General features: G+C 40.7%; 1 protein-coding gene and 1 long non-coding RNA gene across 3 annotated transcripts; one reads left to right on the top strand and one right to left on the bottom strand.

The window, feature by feature from the left end:
• Window positions 1-94: 94 nt before the first annotated feature.
• Window positions 95-9691, top strand: LOC309515816. Of its 2 annotated transcripts, none has more exons than XR_014212658.1 (3): window positions 95-276; window positions 6682-6750; window positions 9026-9691. It is a non-coding gene; the product is annotated as an uncharacterized lncRNA (long non-coding RNA). The 2 variants fall into 2 exon arrangements; XR_014212659.1 differs by lacking the exon at window positions 9026-9691 and adding an exon at window positions 8213-8910 and having other exon boundaries at window positions 138-276.
• On the bottom strand, window positions 2582-21872 carry KLHL7 (kelch like family member 7). Its single transcript, XM_082193936.1, has 11 exons — window positions 21153-21872; window positions 18596-18698; window positions 16653-16746; window positions 16284-16408; window positions 15398-15573; window positions 14039-14213; window positions 10834-10976; window positions 8078-8318; window positions 6378-6579; window positions 5826-5923; window positions 2582-4616 (listed from the first exon to the last, which is right to left on the bottom strand). The coding sequence occupies exons 1-11, from the start codon at window positions 21270-21272 to the stop codon at window positions 4333-4335; spliced, it is 1761 nt and encodes a 586-aa protein (XP_082050062.1). The 5' UTR covers window positions 21273-21872; the 3' UTR covers window positions 2582-4332.
• Window positions 21873-22404: the final 532 nt, after the last annotated feature.

Raw genomic sequence — 22404 nt, forward strand, 5'->3', positions numbered from 1 at the left:
CTTTCAGGGCTCGTGTTGATGACGCGCGGGCGTCGACAGCAGCCTCGCTGGGCGAGCGCGAGCCCTCTCCGAGCGGCTCTTTCCTAAGACGTCAGCAGCCCGCTGGCAGTTGGTGGAAACGAAAAAACAACAAACCGCTTCGGCGCGCGCAGAGCCGTTGGGAACGGCCGTTGAGGAGCCGCGGCGAGGATTCGAAGCGCCGTTTCCTGGCTCTTCCAAACTATGGCGTGACTTTCCAGAGGAGACGACGTGCGGCAGCGCCGTCCTCCTGCCCAGGTCTGCTCAGCAACGGGGGCTGTTGAATTCGGTGGGGGTTTCTTCTCCTACGAGGAAGCGGCGGCGGGTTAAGACCGCAGGCAGCCCGGCAGCGCGGCGCTAAGTGATGGCAGAACCCGTCAGCTTTCGTAGAGCCGACGTCGTCAGATGAGCTAAGAGTCTGTGTATGACAGAAATTTGGCAAGCACTATACGTCATAGTGCACTGTCAGCCCCCAAATGCTGCAGGGTTAGCTAGAAAAAACACATGAACAGGTGTCTTTTTGTTTTATTCCTCCACCCTCACCCTTAACTCTCCTCCTGATGGTGACTTTCCAGGTTCAGGGGACGCTTAGGTCTCTGAATGCTTGTTCCGGGAGAGCAAAAGCACACAAAGGCTATTTGCTTTGTGTGGCAGCTATGGGGTTTTGGAAAGCAATTACTCATGAGTGTAGCCAAGGGGGTTTGGTGCCACCCCCAAATCAAGTAAATCAATAAAAAATACTAAAAATAAAAGAGCCTGTTGACGACTCTTAACGACTGTAATAGGTCTTACAGGAAAAGGCAAGGGGTGAGAAGGTGAGAAATGGCTTCGTCATGTATAATGAGATAAGAGTCCTCAACAGGCTCATCTCAGCTATCTGCCAATCTCCCATTCCCACCACCTTTCTGAGTAATACCCCTCCCCACCTTCTCAATATATAGAAGGATCTGGCAACTTCTGTTTCAGTGTATCTGAAGAAGTGTGCATGCACACGAAAGCTCATACCAAGAACTAACTTAGTTAGGTCTTTAAGGTGCTACTGGAAGGAATTTTTTTATTTTGACTATGGCAGACCAACACGGCTACCTATCTGCAAAAAATACTAAGTAACTAAGGTTCTGCCCCACTAACTTAAAGCCTGTCACCCCAACATAAATCCTGGCTACGCCCATGGGACTACTTAGGATTCCCAGTGGCTATTGCCTACTAGATGAGCCTTTTATGCCAAGGCAGTAGGGTGGTTCTTACTTATTTCTTTATTATTTATTAAATTTATATGCCACCCTTCATCCAAAGATCACGTGTGACTAAGTTCACATTAAGAGCCCTGAACAGTAATATAGAAATAAGACTATACATCAACATTTTGTCATTTCATTTTGACTCTAAATCCAAATAGAGATGTGAGTGTGTCAATGTGATTCTCTTTCTCTTTTCTTAAAGTTGTACCTTGTCTTTACTTGCTTTTTCTTCTTTGGAGACTCCAAATGATAGGAACCATTTCCCAGCAGCAATCACTTCACAAATGTCCAAAGAGCAGTGTCTGTTGTTCTAGGTTTAATTTTTCGATATCTACCCCTCTACTTCTTAACTTACACTAGAGTTTAGATAGGTGTCTTTTTCAAACCACGCCTTCAGCTGTCAAAGAACAACGGTATGAAATAGCAGAGATTAACCTTAATGAAAAGCAATGTGCACTGGAAGTTGGCTTCCATATCTACTACTTCCAATGCTAACACACACTTGAAAGTACCGTAACCTTCATGCACCTTGATTTCTATTCCTCACAACTCTATTGGCAGCATTCAAAAAGGTTGTTAAATGAGAAAAGTGTACAATAAGAGCACTCACAGATATGTGTTTGCTCCTAAGTTCTAGGTTTTTTATTTAATGTATTTTTTTACTATTACTAAAATTCAAAAGCAGGTTAAATTAAAAATACATAATAGAACAGCAGAATAAAATATGCAAAAACCAATAAAATCATCATAGGCAGCAAATTTACTCAAACACCTGGGTGAACTACTCTTCAACTGGTACCAAGAGTTGGTGCCACTTGTATTTGAGAAGCAAGTGAATTCAAGGCACCTGTAACAAGAATCCTTTTTTCCATGTCGGCACATATTGAATTCCAGGCAGATGTGGCACAGTCAAGGCAGCATTCCACATCAATCTTAATGTACAGGCAGGCCTATTTGAAAACAGACACTCTTGTCAAGTATTCTATTCCTTATTCTATTCTATGTACTACTTCATTGTCAGCCCTACAAATTGCTGCCTTAAAGAGTTTCTTCCTCTACTTGTTTATTCATAAAATTTGCTTAGATTTCTTTTCTATCTTTTAATATGGACTCCCATATTAGAATGAGCTTTTCCTTGAATGAAGAATACAATTGGGAAAGGGCTGGAACTTTCTGGCTCTTCCCAGCCAAATTAAATTTGACAGATCTTTTCTTACCAAAGATAATGCTACTGATTTTCCCTAAAGATAGTCCAGGTTATGGAAATAAAGTCTCTTCACATATTTTAACATGGACTATTAAATGAACACTTCATGACCACCTTAAGAAAAACATATTTATTTAACAAAGTTTACTGACAACAAGCCTCACTGAGGTATGTTTCCAAAAAAATTGCTTCTACTTAGCAAAAGTAATCAGTAGGCAAGGTTTATCAATACATTATTTGTTAATACACAAAAACGGTCCAATAAAACTTGTTGCACCGAGTCCATTTACTAAGAACTGACAATGAATCCGTTTTGTCACACAATGTCTAGTTACGTAACAGGGATATATCTAGAATTAAGGAAAATGAGTTTTCATACTGGATGGTCCATATTTGGACTGATGGAAGTTAAATGTGCACTATATGGGAACCCCCTTTAAAAACAAAAAAGTTAAAACTAGCATCTGCTAGATTTAAGTTTCTTATTGATCAAATTATTCAATTTTTGGCAAAAGGTTTGATGAGGGAAATACTTTAAAACATAATATAAAAAATGTGCTTCAGAATTTTTTTAAAGACCCAACATGAAAAAATGGTCATTTTAAATATTAGACTTGCATCACTCTGCAGGTATGTGTATCACTTTAACATAGTATTAAAGGCAGTATTACAAAGTATACAAAAATGTACTTTAAATAATATAGGATGTTCTCAACCTAAAGCACATATTATATCCCAAACGTGTTTTTGCACAAGTCATAAGTCGTTCACTTTATCACATGTAAACTTATGTCAATCTTTTTACAGTACACACTATGCAGTTTTTGGAACTTTAGATGCATATTAAATCAGGCATGTAAAAAATGGTATGAATTTTGATCTACCCCAATGAGAAGAAGGAATTGGAAGGAACAGACATTCTAAACAAACTTATTTCCTGGGTTTTACTTCGGCTACCCTACACTTATTAGACTGCAATTAGGGACAAAACCAATGAATGGAAATTGCCTGGGCAAGTTTAGTTCCACTCCAACTATTCCTAACAACACATTTACTTTCTCCTGTAAATGAACAGCTGCCTTCTAGTATGTCTAGGTAGGACTCCTGTAGAGAGGTGCAGTTTGTACCCTCATCTGCACAGTAAATATTTTAGGAAGTAGATGCACTAATGAAAAAGCATCATATCCCATGCACATGGCGGACAGGACATAGTGGAAACATACCACAGGTTTGTACCTTTGCACAGATGGCATTAAGAACATGGAGGAGGAAGTAACTGCCTGTTGCCAGTCACCATTCCAGTTGTGTGAAAGATGCTCATATAAGATATGCCCCTAGTTATCTGAGCCTGCTCAGTACCAGAAGAAGGTGCATAAATAGTTAGAAAGCACTCAGTAACTTTTCACTCAGTAACTGGATACCATCCTGTGGGGGACCTGCATTGAAGTAATGCAGTATCTCTCTTTGTAGAACAGATGTTTCAGCAGAACAGATGTCTGAGCAAAGTTACTCCAACTAATAGGGTTTGTTTCATTCATTTTTGCTACCTGAAGATATTAATTATTTCAAACTCTGAAAAATGAAGGTTACTAAAAAAATAATCTCTTGTTGGAATATTTCACAATATACTTAGCAGAGTTTGTGGCAAAACTGCACACATGCATCTTAAGGAAACTTCATGTGTCTTCAATCTAGGGTTGTAGATTCTTGAGTTACTTCCAAAAAAAAGCTTTGACAAGCAAATCCACCTTATACACATAGTGGAGATAAAGTGAAGGATTTCATCAAAAAAATTTCTGTAGTACCAACATCTTGACAAGATGAAATTGAAATGCAGAAACATCATAAGTAGCAATCCTGAAATCTTCATGTTTCTAGTGTCTCCTCATTTGCTCCGCAAGTATCAACTACACAGATTAAACAGCTGGTCACTGGGAAAGCACGGACTTTAGAGTTGGCTATCCATTTATCAGTTTCAGTATTATATTCAAGGATGTGTCCCAAACGACCTACACCCTGAAAGCCTGCTAAGACATAAACTATGGAACCCACAGCAGCACATTTTACAGTCACACCTTTCCATGGCATGGGAGAGACCATCTTCCACTCATTCACTTTAATGTCATAATATTCCACATTGTCTAAGCCACCTTTAAAGAGAAAAGAAAACACACGGATAAGTATCAACCATGATTTCTCAAACTTCCAACATAGTGATCACTTGAGATACAGAATCCTTCCCAAATTGAACTTCCTCTAGTATGGTGAAGTAAAAGCAATAGCTGCAAGGATGGTTTGAAAAATTTAGCATCTAAAATTATCTGGAACTTAATAACTGAGGAAAGGAAACAAAATCCAAGGTTTGAAAACAAGATCAAAGTTATCGCAGGGTGATAATAATTCAAAATTTACAGTGCAAGCCTTCTAAATGTCTACACAGAAGTAACTGCCATTGAATTCAATGGCACTTACTCTGAGGTACGTAGGTATATAATTGTTCTCTTAAAAGTCTCAATTTCCACTGCTTTAAGGAGAAATTATTTTAATTTTCTATATAAATAGTATTTAACCCTATGTATAGGACAATCCCACGGACACGGGTGGCACTGTGGGTTAAACCACAGAGCCTAGGACTTGCTGATCAGAAGGTCGGCGGTTCGAATCCCCGTGATGGGGTGAGCTCCCGTTGCTCGGTCCCTGCTCCTGCCAACCTAGCAGTTCGAAAGCACGTCAAAGTGCAAGTAGATAAATAGGTACCGCTCCGGTGGGAAGGCAAATGGCGTTTCTGTGCGCTGCTCTGGTTCACCAGAAGTGGCTTAGTCATGCTGGCTACATGACCTCGGAAGCTGTACACCAGCTCCCTCGGCCAATAAAGCAAGATGAGTGCTGCAACCCCAGTGTCGGCCACGACTGGACCAAATGGTCAGAGGTCCCTTTACCTTTATAGGTCATCCCAGTCATTATGGATATATGCTTTGTAGATGACTTTCATATATGGGAGAGTATGTAAAATTACAGTGTACTGGTAGAGAAGTGTTTATTTTTAAACAATACTCTACATGTGATACCATTAACAGCAAAACTGCAGGTCTTGACAAGTCTGGTCAAACAGCAAACATCTCATATTCATTCTTGTAGTGAGGCATGACTGCAAGACTCCTTCCACTAACCACCCTAAAAAACATGCAGACACACAGCTCATTCTGCCACTAAGCTGGTGGTCCAACAATCTTCACCAGTCAGTTGACTTGAAACTCACATCCAACCAAGGCTGGCCAATTTTGAGAAGCTGTAGCTGGCACAATTATTTGTACATCTTACCTCTGACACAGCAGATTTTAATAAAAATTATCAATTACCTAAGCCATTCTGTCCCCCAACGGCAAATATTTTGTCTTTCACAAACACAAGTCCATGATTTTTTCGGGCTTCAAGCATCGGACACAACTCTGTCCACCTGAAAATATTTAAAGCATGTAATTTTAAAAACACGTTCACTCAATTTCATACTATGAGCAGTTCTTTTGGTAAATACCAAAGTTGCAGAGAAGGGAATTTATAGTTAACTTATGATTTAGTTCTACTATTGCGAAAGCATGCCAGAGGAACTGTCAGTTAAAATGGAGCACAGATCTAAGCTAATTTTGGTTGCTTAAAAGCTCTTGCTCCTTATAAAAATACATTACATAATAAACGGTAGAACAATATTAACAACAAACAAAATTCACAGCATCTGAAATATCTAAAAGGCTTTAAAACCCGATTTAAAAGTTTTAACTGCCCTCCTAATGCAAGCAGTGAAAGAGCCTCACAAATCTGCCAGGGAAGGGCACTCCAGAAGAATTTGCATTTGTGTAATTGGCCTGTAGATGGTTAAACACACAATAAAATTGATTGAAATCAATACATACGTTTCTGTTGCTGGATCATAAACTTCACAGGAATTCAAGACTCTTCCAGAAACATTGTTTCCTAAACTTCCTCCACATACGTATATGAGACCATTTGCTTCTACCATCCCATGACTGCATCGCTGAGTCAGCATACTGGGCTTTGTGTGCCAACTTTCTGTTCTGGTATCATAGCATTCAAACAAATATAATGCAGAATTTCCTTTAAATAAAGAGACAAGCAACCTGATTTAGAGAATATTTGGAGATTCTATGAATTACATGTAACACTGCAATAAGGTCATTGTTGTAATTTGTCTTCTAGTGCAGCAGTTGAATGCTTCACATGACACTTCAAGCTGTACGGTTTTAAGGTTATGTTTTCCAAAACAAGGTACGTGATCCTATATACAAGCAACCTTCCTGTGATACTGATAATCCTTTAAAAAAAATTCTTTTCTGTGCCATGTGCATCTAAAATATATACAATTCAGGGAACAAAGTCTTCCTTTGCAGCAATAGCATAATCCACATGGAACTGCCCATTTGCTGATATCACTACTCGCAGTCCTGCTCTGAATGCCCTGGTATCAGAGATTAAGCAGGTGGATACCTGGTATACTCCTCTCTCAGTGCTGGTGCTCAGACTTTGCAATACCCTTTCAGAGATGTTGACTTGGCATTCTCTGTCTTATCCTTTCAGCTCCAAGCCAGTTTTTTTCAGGCAAGCACTTAAGGAATGGAAGGAAGAGAATGAAGCAGCTCCTGCTTTACTGTTTAGCTGATGTTAAATCTATGAATGTGTTCAGTTTGGCATTTTAGGTTTTGGCTATACTATTTTTGTTGTTTGAATCTTTGCTACCTGCTCTGGCTTTCTTAGATAGAAAGACGCCACATAACAGAGCACTGGTGTTTACTTTTTGAACGTGAATAAATACCGAAAAGGTTGGAGACCTTCTCTCACAAAGCAAAGATGGCAGCAAAGATAGAACCACAGAAGGAAGACACTTTCCCCATAGTGAGCGCAAACTGGCAAAACCATTAGGAAAGGTGGACTGCGCTTCACTTGCTGCAACAGTCCAATAGATCTGTACTAGAGATACACGTTATGAAGCAAGTTTGCCTCATAAACTTGGAGAAATGAATTTGCAGGGAAGAACTAGTGGGCATTTAATCTATCCCACACATGTTCATTATCCCCTGCAAATGCTCACTATCTATGATGTCCCAACTGTAGTGTTTTCTGAGCTGTCCCACAAAAATACAAGTGGACATAGGGTTGCAGCCTGGGGGTGAGGTAAACCATGAACTCTTGCTATCTGTACCAGCTGTACTGTAAGTTACAGATAAATGTCAGATATATACAGTACTTTCATTTCCAGATTTAGGTGGCTAAATGAAGCTGACATGACAAGTATCCCTTCTAAAAATACACTGTCATACTAAGTCATACTAAGACTAGTCCTATTGAAATTCAGGGCATGACTAACTTAGGTCCATTAATTTCAAAGAGTGTATTCAGAGTAGAACTTAGTTGGATACAGTTCACAGATTTTTTTGTTTTTTGCTCTATGTTTTAAGGCCCACATTGGATAAGATGGCTTCTGAGTTTTGGCAGCGAGTGCCATTTCTTTTTTAAAGTAAAATTCCATGACAACATTAGGATGCCACACACGACTTCTACTTTACAGACCCACCAGCAGACCCTTCAAGTGTCTTACCTACTTCAGAACCACCAGATGTATATATTTTACCCTCTGCTGCACAAGCTGCAAGGCTATCCCGAGGTGTTGGAGGCCCCAGCTTGGAATACCAGCTGTCTTTCACAACATTGTAACAGTCCATTCGCTTTATAGGAAAAAGTTGGGAGCCGCCCAAAATATAAACCACGTTGTCCCAGAAAACACAAGCTGCATCCCTCCGCTTTTCAAAGGGACATCGGATGTCTGTCCAGCTGTAATCCTGTATGAGAAAAGATAGAGGTTTGGGAGAGAATACTGCGCTGTGTAAATTCTTCAGAATTCTGAGACCATTCTTATTTATTTGTCCAATGAAGCTGGTGTGGCATACATGGTTCTTCCCCCTGTCCATTTTACCCTCAAAATTACGTTGCGGGGCAATTTAGGTTGACAGATAGTGACTCTCAAAGTCATAGAAGCTTTATAATGAAGTAAGGACTTCAACTTGCATGCCCCTCGTCTTAGTCCAACACTCTAACCACTAGGCTTTTATAAAAATGGACAGTACCTTGATAATAGTAGTACACCACATTTGTATGTTGGGAAGCGATGTGGAGAAGAGCCTGGAAAGCTGTCTGCTATCTAGCTCCCGGTATTCTCCGAGTGGCCTTTCCCAACCAACTGCCACTACAAGGCTGATTCAGGAACCATTTTCCTCTGACAGGAGTTTTAGTTTTCACAATTTTTTTTCTCCCCTTGTAGCATGTATTTGCTATTTCACTGCATAGCTTTGATTGATTTTAATGTTTTATGAAAACCGCTTTATGATGTCTGCCTGAAAAGTGGTGTATGGTATCTTAAATAAATAAATAAATGTGAGTTTACGGAACGGTGGAAAACTCGTTTGCATATATTACAGCGGGTGTTGAAAAAAATGGGGCTTAGATCTAATAGGCCACTGTTACCGTCTTTACCACTGTTTTATTATAGGTGGAATCCTGTCTGCAGCGGACACACTGCTCAGACAACATCATAATTATTGAAAACTTCCTTCACACCCATTTGCAGAGATTAATTATGTTAATGTGTTATCTTCACATCTTCCTTACACTTGGGGCATCAACAATAATTAACTGGAGGATAGGGGAGGAGAGGAGGGCAAAAGTAACCAACTGAGAATCTGTTTTGAGAAACTCCTGGCTGTTATTAGTTGGCTTGATTTTAAAATTCAATAGATAAATGGAGTCAAGAAAGAGAACAGAACAATACAAAGAAGTGTTTAGAAGAAAATAGCAGATCTTAAGGAATAGAATCAGATAAAATAGAACTGGGGAAAAATTGTTGTCATGGCAACAAAGAGCTCATTCTCCATGCTACAAATGATATATAATGTATCTTCAATTGGTTTACCTGTAATAAACTACTAATGGTGCTGCAAAAAACACCAGCAGAGTCATCAGTAGGGTTGAAACATGTATACAAACACAGCCAAATTTGAGCAACTGGGATAAATTAATGGAAATTAATGCACATTCCAAGAACCAGATAGTTACAAAAAGCAGCAAAAAGCAGTAAGGTCCTAGCCACATCACAGTCAAAGTACAAGAGAACACTACATTCTTTAAAACTGCTTTTTAATTGTAATTTTTTATTTTTTTTAAAAAAATGTTTTAAACTGTTTTATGGGGTTCTTCAGCTGTTTATGTTTATATTTTGTTTATGTATTGTGTGTTTTTATATTGTAATTTTATCTTGTGAACCGTGAGACCTGTGGGTATAGGGCGGTATATAAATTTAATTAATTAATAATCATAATAATATTGCCTGAGCCAGCATCCCTGTGTATCCCCTGTTGTATCAAAAACCTCAGGTATAAATAAGATGATCATCTAAACAAGATTCTATTTACCTGCACTATCTCAATGGGATGTTCATTCATGTGCTTTTCTCAATCTGGGTGCAATTAGTCACATGAAAATATATTTTAAAACAACTGATAGAGCATTTATCTGCCAATATGTTGAATTGCAGTGAGTTGGAAAAAACTGACATTTAAAAATATAGTCAATAATCATTATAGCTTTCTAGTCCAGCAACATCTTGCACTAGCAGAGGCTGACAGAACATATTCAAAAGATAGCAAGCAAGTAACTCCCACCCCAATAGACATTGCTGAGGCACCACAGCAAGGATTCTGAAAGCCATGAAACAAGTAACTAATGCTCACTTTTAGGTTGTTCAAATAAGAGGGGCCTTCACTCCCACAAAGCATCCTTCTGACAGACTACTCCATTTGCTGAAAGGATCACAAGAGGGGGATTTATTGGGCTTGGAGGACATACTTCCTCTCTCAGACCAGTTTTCCCCATTTCCCCATGTGAGTTTTCACAGGATTCAAATTTGTTACTTTAATAATGATCAACTATTTGGGGATTTTAATTTATAAACGACTATACAAAATAGAAATCTATTTCTAGCAACAATGAAAGTCCATACGTAAGTGTAAGAAACATTAAAGTTGCCATAGAAACCTCAAAAACCTCAAAATAGCTCTGCACTACAGAAAGTTCCCTGTATCATCTAGCTATCCCTTATTACATTGTTCCTTACAACCTGTCCTCCCACAATTTAACAACAAAAACGCTTGTTTTGTGAAATCTCACAAGTGCAAGAACAAACTAATTTTATATCTATTCTCATATCTATATCTGTAGTGATGAAACTGGTTATATAATGAAAGAGATGATGAATTTTTCGGCTACACACTATCTGTTGAAATTCTGAAAGATCAGAGCTACCTTTGGATTAAAATACCGACATGACTGCGGCTGTGAGCCACCAAACAAGGCAATGCGGTAATCGTGCTTTTTTCTTCGCGGGCGAGTGCCATCCACCAACTCTTCTCTGTCCTCTGGAGAAAGCAGATGGTATCTCATGCCACCTAAACCAGAAGGTATACACAATGATTCCATGTAATTCTAAGAGAAATCTCTGTTTTCAAAAATTTTGTTTAGACAAAAATTAAAGAGGAGGGAAAAAATAAGTCTGTTTTTAACCATTTTTCAAAAATCACATGCAACCTCTGAAATACAGAAAGGCTGCCACAAAAAAAATGATGAAGTGTCTTTAAAACATGTTTCTATATTCACTGATATGTATAAAGTACCTGTACAGTGAGACAAACTGATTACCATGGAATAAACCTCTTGGAATATTATGCCACTGAGTATGTCATCAAATACACTCGGAAGAAACATCAACATCCAATATGTTTTAAATAATCAAAGCTTAGTATCTATGAAATATTTCTCACTACACCTAAATAAGAACACAGCTTAAAGGTTTTATCCAATCTTTCCTTCTTTTTCTTTGTTTTTACTTAGCATATACTTGAGAAGCAGCCCGGATCTGCATTGAAGACACAGATGGTGGTGCGTAGGTTTACTGTTCTTCAACAGCTGAGAGAAATGTCATTACTCAGGCTATTTTTGTATAGATATTAATGTTCTTACCAATTATATCTGAAGCCTAAGAAATCTGAAACATACGAGCTGGTTTTAAAGGCATACTGATCCTTCCAATAACTATTTTTTTCAGGTATTAAGGTGGCCTTTGGTAATGAATACTCTGGTATCTTCTATTTTGCATCTTAAAAGTGAGGCCCAGTTTATTGAAATAAGTTACTTTAGCAAAGAGGAGGGAGGGTTGATTTGGTGGGGGTGTTTTCCTGGGGTTAGGTGAAAGGTGGATGGATGCTGGCTAGCCACCAACCCATGGCTGCAGTAATCAACAGAAGGAAAGGGGGAAGGAAGATGCTGATTATACTTGTCTTTGTACAGGATTCCCAGGATCATTGCTGCCATCCCCCCACTCATCCAAATAGGACATGCGGATAACAGAAAAATCCTAGAGCACTTTCTTCATCTTCACTCCAGCTGCAACAAAAAGTGCACAAGGGCACAAAGACAAACAAACTTGAACTTGTAGCTGACGGAATTCTACAACCAAGGTGCCAACACAGAGAAGGCCTTCTACTATTATTAAGTGGTGGGGAAAATGAGTCAGATCTTGGGAAATCTAAATTGATATAATGGGGAAGATGCAGTCCTCCAGATTCCCTGGTCCCAGACCATATAGGGTTTAAAGGGCAAACAAAAGAATTCAATTACGCTCAAAAGCAAACAAAGATAGGTGAAGCCCTTTAAACACTGGAGGACTATGTTCACCGTAGTTGTTGGCATCTATCTCAGGAGACAATGGAGGAGTGTGCCCTTAGGGGTGAAGTCAAACCGTTGGAGAGATACGATGTCTGCTGTGGCTGTAAGAGACTGATGCAGGAGAGACATGTTTTGTTGCTGACTGGTTGTGCTGACGTGACTGTCTCTAGGTACTCGGTCATCTCCAAGGGATTTCCACGCTGTGGGATTGATACTGCCATCATTCATGTCATTCTTGTAACACAGAGTTGGTCTGCTAATGGGCCTGGTGTCTGAAGCCAGCTCCCTGTAGAGCACGATGGCATGGATCCTGCCATCTTCCATTCTGTGGACATGACCAAGCCACTGAGACAGGAGTGCTGGGAATGTAGGCTTGGGAGAGCACATCCTTTTTTGAGATTCTGTCCTGTCATGTGTTGCCCAAAATCTTCCTGATATAGCAAATGTGGAAGGCTTCTGGTGATTGTAAGTTGCTCACGACGCACTTCCATAAAGCAGTGTGCTCAACATGCAAGCTGGGCTGCCTGCTTCAATGGGTGCTTGGAGCCCAGAGTATCACTCGACAAGCACCAGGAAAACTACTGTACCAGCAGAACTACTGTTATACAAATCAATGGTGCAATTGCACTCAGAAAAGGGCAACCGTGATCAAGGGGATAGAGCAACTCCCCTGGGGGGAGAGGTTGCAGCATTGGGGCCTCTTTAGTTTAGAGAGAAAGCAAGTAAGAGGTGACATAGAAGTGTATAAGATGAACCATGGTATGGGGAAAGTGGATACAAATAAGTCCGTCCCCCCCATCTCATAACACAAACTCATGGACAACCAATGAAGCTAAATACTGAGGATTCAGGACAGACAGTAGTAGTCCTTTACACAGTACACTGTTATGCTATGGACTTCACTCCCACAGGAGGCAGTGATGGTGACCAATTTGGATGGCTTTAAACTATGGTTATGTATGGAGGATAAGGCTATCACTAACCACAAAGGCTATGCTCTGCCTCCACAATTGGAGGCAGTATGCTACTAGTTGCTGGAAACTGCAGGAGGGGACACCGCTCTTGTGCTCAGCTCCTGCTGTTAGGCTTCCCATAGGCATCTGGTTGGCCACTGTGAGAACAGGATGCTTGACTAGATGGGCAACTGGTCTGATCCAGCAGGCTCTTATAATTTTATGAAACTCTGAAGTGACCCATAACTGCTCAAAGCTGTCCCATAACAAGGTGTTTCCTTATTTTGGTATCCACTGTTCAAGGCTGTGACACACAAATGAGATTTTTGAAGTTGGGAGACTCTGGACCATGAAGCTCACATAGTCTGCAATTTATTAGACATACTGTATTTTTTGCTCTATAAGACTCACTTTTTTCCTCCTAAAAAGTAAGGGGAAGTGTGTGTGCGTCTTATGGAGTGAATGCAGGCTGCACAGCTATCCCAGAAGCCAGAACACCAAGAGGGATTGCTGCTTTCACTGCGCAGCGATCCCTCTTGCTGTTCTGGATTCTGAGATTCAGAATATTTTTTTTCTTGTTTCCCTCCTCCAAAAACTAGGTGCGTCTTGTGGTCTGGTGCGTCTTATAGAGCGAAAAATACGGTAGTTCTAACTGCAGGAAATAGAATGCCGCTAGGTACTAGTCAGCTTTGATTCAGCTTCCTGGCACAGAGAGAACAGGGTTAATCCTACCTTTCTTTTGTATTTACATGCTAAAATGCATTTAAATGGAATAAGCAGTTCTTAAAGAAAAACTTTACAGAGAGTTGAGACAACATGGAAGATAAACTTACTGATAACCATTTTGAGGCACTCAGGGTTGTCCTGGATAAGTGGCTCCGCTTGTACTGTTTTACTGAGGAAATTCTTTGAAATTAAAGGAAACCTGACTTTAGCAAGAATGTCAACCATATAAGGCTGACGGTTTGGCTCGTCATACTTCAGCCACCTGACGGCAGCATCATAAACCTAGAAATAAGAAAGAAAAATACATCTGTGTACTTACAGTAGCAGCCATCTATAGAACCAGGAAATTGATAGCTCAGCTGTTACAAAAAGGAAGTCTAATTTAGGATCTTCAAAGGGCTTTTAAAAATAATTACTTGCTATACCTTATATTGCCAGTTAGATGGGTTTAAGTCCCTCATTCAGGAATGGCTAAGAAGAAATCCCAAATTTAAAAGCTGCTTCTGATCTCCTGAGATAAAAAAATTCAGAGCCATGACTATTCAGAGTTGTGAAACTACAAGCAACAGCTGAACTAAGATAGACCAAGTTATTTTATGATAATTATTGCAAAGTGAACATGCATGTGTAAACTGGAGTGAAATAACTTACAGGGCTGCCACTTACTTGGAAAATAAAATTTTACTTCTAACATATTTCAGCCACTGAAACAATTTTTATGTCCCCCCAAACTAAATGTGATCCACCACACTGAAAGGATCTAACTTTGTTTCAGTGAAAGTTTACACTTTCTTGAAGCAATTAGATAATGTGGAAAAATCCCAGATATAGTAGTAGCTATGCTAATACCATTTGGTCCTTCATAGTAACTACTCTCAATGTTTTTAGAAAGAGTCGCTTCAACTGTCAAACATTACATCATGATATACAAGAACGAGACAGAAAACCAACTACAAAACTGAGAAAACGCCACAAATAGCAAAAAGGAGGAAAAAATACCAGATGCCAGAAAGTCTCAATCTGTTTTGGGACAAATCTTTCCTTGAGGACACTTTTTTAACTGCATTTCTCATAAAAAATATAGGATACTATAGTGACTCCTACTTCAAGCACCTGATGTTCCAGCCTTTTTTCCTGCCAAAAATTAATCAAATACTGATCCTTTAGTTTTGATGCAGTTAAGCACTCCTATATTTGAGGCCCTTCTGTTTTTCACATTACAACTCCCCATGCCACTTTGAAGGCTGCTCCATTAAGTCATTGGACTTCATGGGGAGATGAGACCTGAAAAGCTGGAGAATCTGGTTGGAAACTCATACAGGTACTAAAAGTTCTGCCAGCAATTATTTGCATTCCACTTTTTACAGGAAATGTTTCCACACAGATTGCATATTTACAGCAAGATAGCTTAAAAAAAGCCTTATTTCAGAGGCAAGACTAAAATAGCTATGAAACTGGACCCTCACCTGATCTTCTGCTCTTACAGTTAGCGTGTCTTGATTCAGGAGATGTGTTACACGTTTAACATCTAGCTGCAGAAACTCATCTGTCTTGTAAACCTCTGTGAAATGCTGGTGGATAAAGTCATCTGCAGTAGCCTTGAGCTCTGGGCAGTCAAGACACTCTGCTAACACACTTATACCTAGTGCAAGATAGTAAAAGATTATGAAAAGATGTTTAAAATTCATGAAAAAGCATATTGGTTGGAATTAAACTTTGTGCTCTTACGAATGTTACATTTGCACAAGCATTGCAGCTTGATAGATGGAACACTCACTCTTGCCCCCACCCTTTTACTGTTCTGGGGGTTATCCCAATTCCCTCCAGCCAGTTTCTGGGCAGGCGTGGGAGAAGTAGAGGAGGGGAAGCCCCCTTGCGCAGAGTTTCTGTTGATAGAGCAGAATACTGCCCATTTCGTTTTAATGTGAAATACCATGTTATTAATAATTTAATATACGTTTTTTCTCTTCAGTGGCAAAAATAATGACCCAAATAGTTATCTTGAGAAGTAACATAATTGATGAAATCTATGAATTTGTCATGCTCTAAGTACTAGAGAGACAATGATGTCATGTTAGCAACTTGGAAGAAAGACTTTAACAGTAGTCACATTCTATAGAAGACAATAGTTTAGTCTGGCTTATCTGAAAGCTAATCAGAGGTGGCAGGCACTGTAGCAGTACTATACACATGACAAATACATTTTCAAATCATAAAACTTGTTTTCCAGTAGAATACATGAAATGTATCATTAGCAAGACTGTCCTAAAAATGAAATAATCAAGGACCCAAAGCGCCAATTTTGAAATATATCAAGAGTTCTTAGAAACAATATAGAGAGTGCCATCTTACCAAGACAATTTGAAGCATCAACTTGCTCTTTTAAGAAGTCCACACACATTTTTTTCACAGGTTCAATTTGATATTGATTTGCAGCATCTAACAATGACTGGACATTGTTGCTGTTTACGGAAATTCTGAAAAAAGTAGCAACATTACTATGACCAAAACATTCAACAAGAACTGGGAACATGATAATACACATAGCTAGATTAAATTAGGGTTTTCAACCACTAGAACAGCAACACAGTATGTTACAGGCAGATACAGTAATACCTGTTGAACAAATAATTAAAATAGCATTAATTCACTTAACAGCTTTTCTGGGCTTCACATGAAGCTATCTGATGGGCAGATATTAAGAGTTATAAATAAACCTACCTTGCAGTATAAGCAAACTCCACAAGCTGCTCAATAATATCTGGCTCTGCATCTTTTAACTCCACTTCGTAAGACTTTGATTCAATCATATTTGCTGCAATTAGATACATAACACCATCATCTAACCTGAACAACAATTCCACCCCTGCACCCACATTTCAAAGGACCTGCTGCTCTAATTTAAGGGGGGGGGGACAGTTGCAATGGAAGTTGTTAAGCGAACTTCAAGACAATTGCAGAGATCAGTTACAAAACGAGCAACAGAACCTAGAATTGACCAAGCTGGTATCTAGATTTAAATGTATTAACAACTGTTTTCCTAATTCTGTATTACTTATAGAAATCTTATTTACAGAAAAACAAGTACACTAAGAATAGGTGTATCAAGAACTTCTGGTCTCACAAAACTACATCCCAGTCTTACATACATTTCAACCCAGCACAAGGTAGGAATGGGAACCTGTGGCCTTCCTGTTGGACAACTCCCATCATCCCTCACTATTGGCTGTGCCAGCTGAGGCTGATGGGAGACAGTCCAAGAATATCTGGAGGACTACAGGTTTCCCTATCCTTGATGTAAAAAATTAAGAAAAAACAGACTAATCCTAGTCACACTTCAGTGCACTGCACTTAAGTTAGTACCATGGTATTCTCAAATTGCAGACAAAGCTGCAGAACTCTACCTCTACAGGAAAATTCTCCAAAACATTTAATTAGAAAAGATGAATTAGTGTGGTATGAATGAGTTCTGACCTTAGAAACATCTGCACCTAAAGTTAGATAAAAAGAGGACACCTTCTTTTCCTCTAGAGCCCATTTTTAAAGACATTTAAATATTAAGCTTGGAGGTCGCAAATATGCCAGTCTCTCTGAAGCAGGTGTATTTTTGGCAAGTCTTATTATATACTGACTGCATGTGAGAGAGAGTTTTAGGAAGACAAGTGGAAAATCAGTGGCTTCACTGGTTCACATGTAAGACATGGTAAGTCACTGTGTGGCTTACTGTGACCACACATACATACTGGCTCCCACCGAGACCATGGATGCTTTACTCCTCCCTAGACATTTTAGGTCAGTGCGGTGGCAGTTAAGCCATGTTTTTGCTAAGTTTGTTGTCTGAATCTGGGGCTGTTGTTAACACCTGTCCTCAAGCATCATCTGTGGCCAAAGCTTGTCCTTTGGCTACAAGTCATGATTGAGGAGAGACCTGAACTATGATCCAGGGGTTGGATGACACACTAAGCCAAATCTTGGTTTAGCTGCTGTACCAACCTAAAAAGCCTAGGAAGAAGCAAAGTGGCTGCAATCGTCTTCTTGGGAGACAGTATATTCATGCTAAGCCATGGTTTGGCTTAAAGCTGTTCTCCTGCATGGTGCTACTAAACTGCACTTGGGCTGACAGTTGGTCCAGCAACAGAGATGAAAGACAAGGAAGAAATATCACTGTAAAGATAACTGGACAAGATTCAAGAGTTTCTACTTATATGTTATCAAACCAAATCTGCCTTTCTTTTCAGGCCTGCAATGTTATCAACTCAGTACATAAGCTTGTTGCCAAATGGTACCTTGAATCTACTGCAGGTTGCCGTTACCACAATGGAATGTCTTATCTGCTAGGGGTTGGACTAAATGACCCTCGAGGTCCCTTCCAACACTACAATTCTATGATTTCAACTAACTGCTTGGCTGTAGCTTGCTCTTACAACAATCCACTTGTCCCAGTATGCAAGAAAGAGAAACACACACAGTGGAAATTGTATTAATTATGGACTAAGGCAGAGGTTTTTTAATTGCGGTCGCCAACCTGGAGCCCAGAAATCTCCACATAGTCGCAACTGAACCCGTGCCAGTAGCAAAATGCTCCTGGCTAATTTTGAACACTGCTGGTCAGTAGATGATGATGATGATTTAAACCAGTAGAAGTTGAGTAGCTGAAGACTTACTGGTAAACATCAAGTTAAAGAAGTGACTTGCTGAAGCAAGTACAACACGATGAGCTGGGATCTTCCTTTCCTGGACCATGAGAATGACATCACAGAGTGTTTTCTAGCACAAAAAAGTCAAAATGATGACAAAACATGTAATATTTCATAATTTCAGAGAAATGTGTAGAAAGTCTTATTTTTTGCTACAGAAATGTACAACAAACACTATTGAAGACAAAATCACCATTTTTCAAAGGAGCTCAAGGCTTCTTCCTATCCTCATTTAATCCTCATAACAACCCTGTGAAATAGGTTAGGCTGAGAGGCAATGACTGGCCCAAGTTCATCCATTGAGCTTCATAGCGGCAGGAATTCAAACTCTGGTCTTGTAACTAAATTACATTTACAATATGAACAATTACAATTTTGCTGCTCTTCAGCTCCAAGTATGTGAGATTTTTGCATACAGTTTGGCAAACCCTACATTGTAAAGCTATGCCTATCTACTCAGAAATAATTCTTAGTTAGTTTAATAGGGCTTACTTCCAGGTAAGCATGTAGAAGATTGCAGGCTTAATACTGTAGCCAGCAACACATACTTAAAATAGCACTCATTGTCCCAAATGCTTATGGGAGGTCTAAATAGAAACAACTTGAACATTTGCTTCTTTATTGTCATTTCCACAATAGACCAAAATAGCAGAGTGACTAATGTGTTAGTTAAGTAGCGTTTAAATGAGACCAGGTTCCTAAAAAGTACTCTCTGTGTATACCTTAATGGATGCTTTCATTATTCTGTCATTTAAAAGCTGCTGAACTAATTTCTAAAGGTAGAAAAGGTAGAAAAAGAAAGACATTGACAATTATTTTTCTCTGTTGTGGAAATGACAATGAAGGAAACTTAATATTTTCCAGTTGTCTCCATTTAGACCTCCAACTATTTGGGAGAAAGACTACCATTTAAGTGTTTATATTTGCTAGAATATTAGCAAATGTGTGTAGCATTTTTAACTTGAAATATAGATAAGCACCTCAAGGCAACTGAACAAGAGCAAAGCTGTTACCGAGCTAAAATATGTAATAGATCTTAAAATTGGTACAGTGGCAGTTCTAGCAAATAATGACATACAAATCACCACTAAAGCAGATTATGAAGAAAATTGGTTGCATTCAACTCAGTGTAGACCCATTGAAATTAATGTCCATTACTTAGGATTAATTGTAATAGGTCTACTCTGAGCAAAAGGTGAATACAAGCCACAGGTTAGCAAGGCAAATATTAAGCCTCATAGATCAGTAGACTAGTACTACCCAAACACATCTGTTAAGTGCACGATTGAACTAGCAGTTTTCACCCCTGTTTCATAGTCATGCACTAGTCATCTTCACTGAGCACACGACTAACTTATACCTTCTGGAAGGGGGTTGAAGGTGAAGGTGTTACCTCCAACCACTATTTCCACTACAGCTTGCCAACATTTGTAACGCTCCAACCCCTACAGCCTGTTAACAGTTGTTCTGGTAATAGCTTTCCTGCACAAAAAGATAGCTATTAACTCCTATGCCAGGCACAGGCAAACTAGGCCCTCCAGATGTTTTGGGACTACAACTCCCATCATCCCTGACCACTGGTCCTGTTAGCTAGGGATGATGGGAGCTATAGTCCCAAAACATCTGGAGGGCCGAGTTTTCCTACGCCTGTCCTATGCTGTTGTGATCACCTTTCTGTATCTCTAGAATACTATCCACTTGGGTGACATATGCTAGAGATAAAGGAAGATGAATCTGAATTAAGTTTACACATTTGCCAGGGTAACAGAAGTTGGGAATATTCTCATTTTTCCCCAGTGCATCCTTGTCGGTGGAACAACAAAGAGTTACACCAGATAAATGAGCAAAGAATGCAACCGGGTGGTCTTGGCTTCACATCAACTGCTCTGTGTACCAGAGATCCATTGCAGCACGGTAGTGCCCAAATATAAGGGACTGCACTACAAATCTCAAGGCTGCTCTCAAATCTCGCCTCTAACAGGAACTCATCAGGTAGTCAAGTTACAAGAAAGGAGATTCCTTCTCAACACACAGAAAAACTTTCCTGACAGTAAGATCTGTCAGTGAAAGCCTCCCTTGGGAGGTTGTGGGCTCTCCTTGGAGAGGTTGGATGCCCATCTGTCACAGACGCTTAGCTGAGATTTCAGCATTGCAGGGGGTGGGAGTAGATGATCCTTGGGGTCCCTTCCAACTCTACAATTCTGATTCTTAGGCAAGGCGTCATCCGTGAGCCTCGTCAGCCTTCCTCCACCTCTGCAATAAGGGAGTCCTGACTGGCCTACTTTACAGGACTGTTGCAAACAGCAACAAAACAATGCCAAGCACTTTGTGTTAGCTGTGTCCCCCCTGCCATGGGTTTCTTCTCCTACAACTCCTCCGGGCTCACAAATGCCCGGGTGCCAGGCTCGTGGTCAACACCATGGGGGGGGGGAGATATAATATATATATATATAAACATGTTCCTATTGGACCCCAGAGGTCAAAGAGCCCTATAGGAGGCCGGTCACCCCCCACCCCGCCTTACTTGCTTCCTCATGGTGTTCATGACCCCCATGAAGCTGGCCAGCAATTTGGCTTCTTCCCGGGCGGCGAGTTTCTTCTCCGTCTTCTTCTTGTTGCTCTTCTCCGACGCCGAGGCCGCCATGCTCCCTTCCCCTTCCCTCGCCTCCCTCTCGCCGGCGACGAACCGAAGGCTTCCCCAACCGACGCCCGGTCATAAACGGCAGTCAGCCAGGCTCCAACGGCCAACGCGAAGCGGCAGCCCCGGCCTCGCTCTGCGGAAGAAAAGGGTCTCCCTCCGCCCAGCAGTTGCAGGCCCTCTTCCTACAGCCCCAAATATAGGCTCCCCTGGCCAATCAGGAGGCAGCTCGCGGACTCGCTGTCCGCCAACACAAGTCCGCCCCTTCTCGGGAGCCGGCGAAGATTCAGCGGGTGGGAGAGGTAAACAAAGAAGGAGCCGGCGCGCCGTGACGTCACGCCGAAGCGCACGACCCGCCCGAGACAATGAGAGCGGGGGACGCGAGGAGGTGGAGAGTTGTGGGTAGGCGCCAGGTGCGCATGTGTGGATGTGGGCAGGTTGGTCCCTGAAGCGTGTCAAAGCAGCTCGGGTCTTCCCGAGGAGGGTGGGTCGCTCAGTCGCCCAGTATAGAAACACTCCGGATTGTAGAGATACGCCTCTTTCGTAAAGGAGGTGGCTCGGCAGAACACAGGAAAAGCACTGGCCGGTCTGTGGTGTGCGCTGCCTGCCGGAGGCTCCGCTCCGTTGTCCCCGTAGATGGTGCTGTGGGTTAAACCACAGAGCCTAGGACTTGCAGATCATAAGGTCGGCAGTTCGAATCCCCGCGATGGGGTGAGCTCCCGTTGCTCGGTCCCAGCTTCTGCCAACCTAGCAGTTCCAAAGCACGTCAAAGTGCAAGTAGATAAATAGGTACCACTCTGGCGGTGTTAACGGAAAAATCTGAGGGCTCCCTTGGACAAAAAGTAAAGACACCAACCAGGATAACTTGGAGCAAAACAGCAGCCTGTAGGCTTGGCCTTTATTGAACTGTTGCAACAGGGTATTCCCTTCACTTGCAAGAGAGAGGAAAGACCCAGAAAGATGGTGTGCCAGACCTTATAAAAACTTTTGAAATTCCCCTCCTCTAGGTCAAGCCCACCCCCAGAAACATCATGCATACATTACAGAAAGGAGGGGTTGACATCATGCATACATTACAGAAGGGGTTGACATCATGCATACATTACAGAAAGGAGGGGTTGAGGCAGGAGTTGTGGTG

This window comes from Podarcis vaucheri (assembly GCF_965113315.1).
Source record: "Podarcis vaucheri genome assembly, chromosome: 12".
Lineage (NCBI taxonomy): Eukaryota > Metazoa > Chordata > Lepidosauria > Squamata > Lacertidae > Podarcis > Podarcis vaucheri.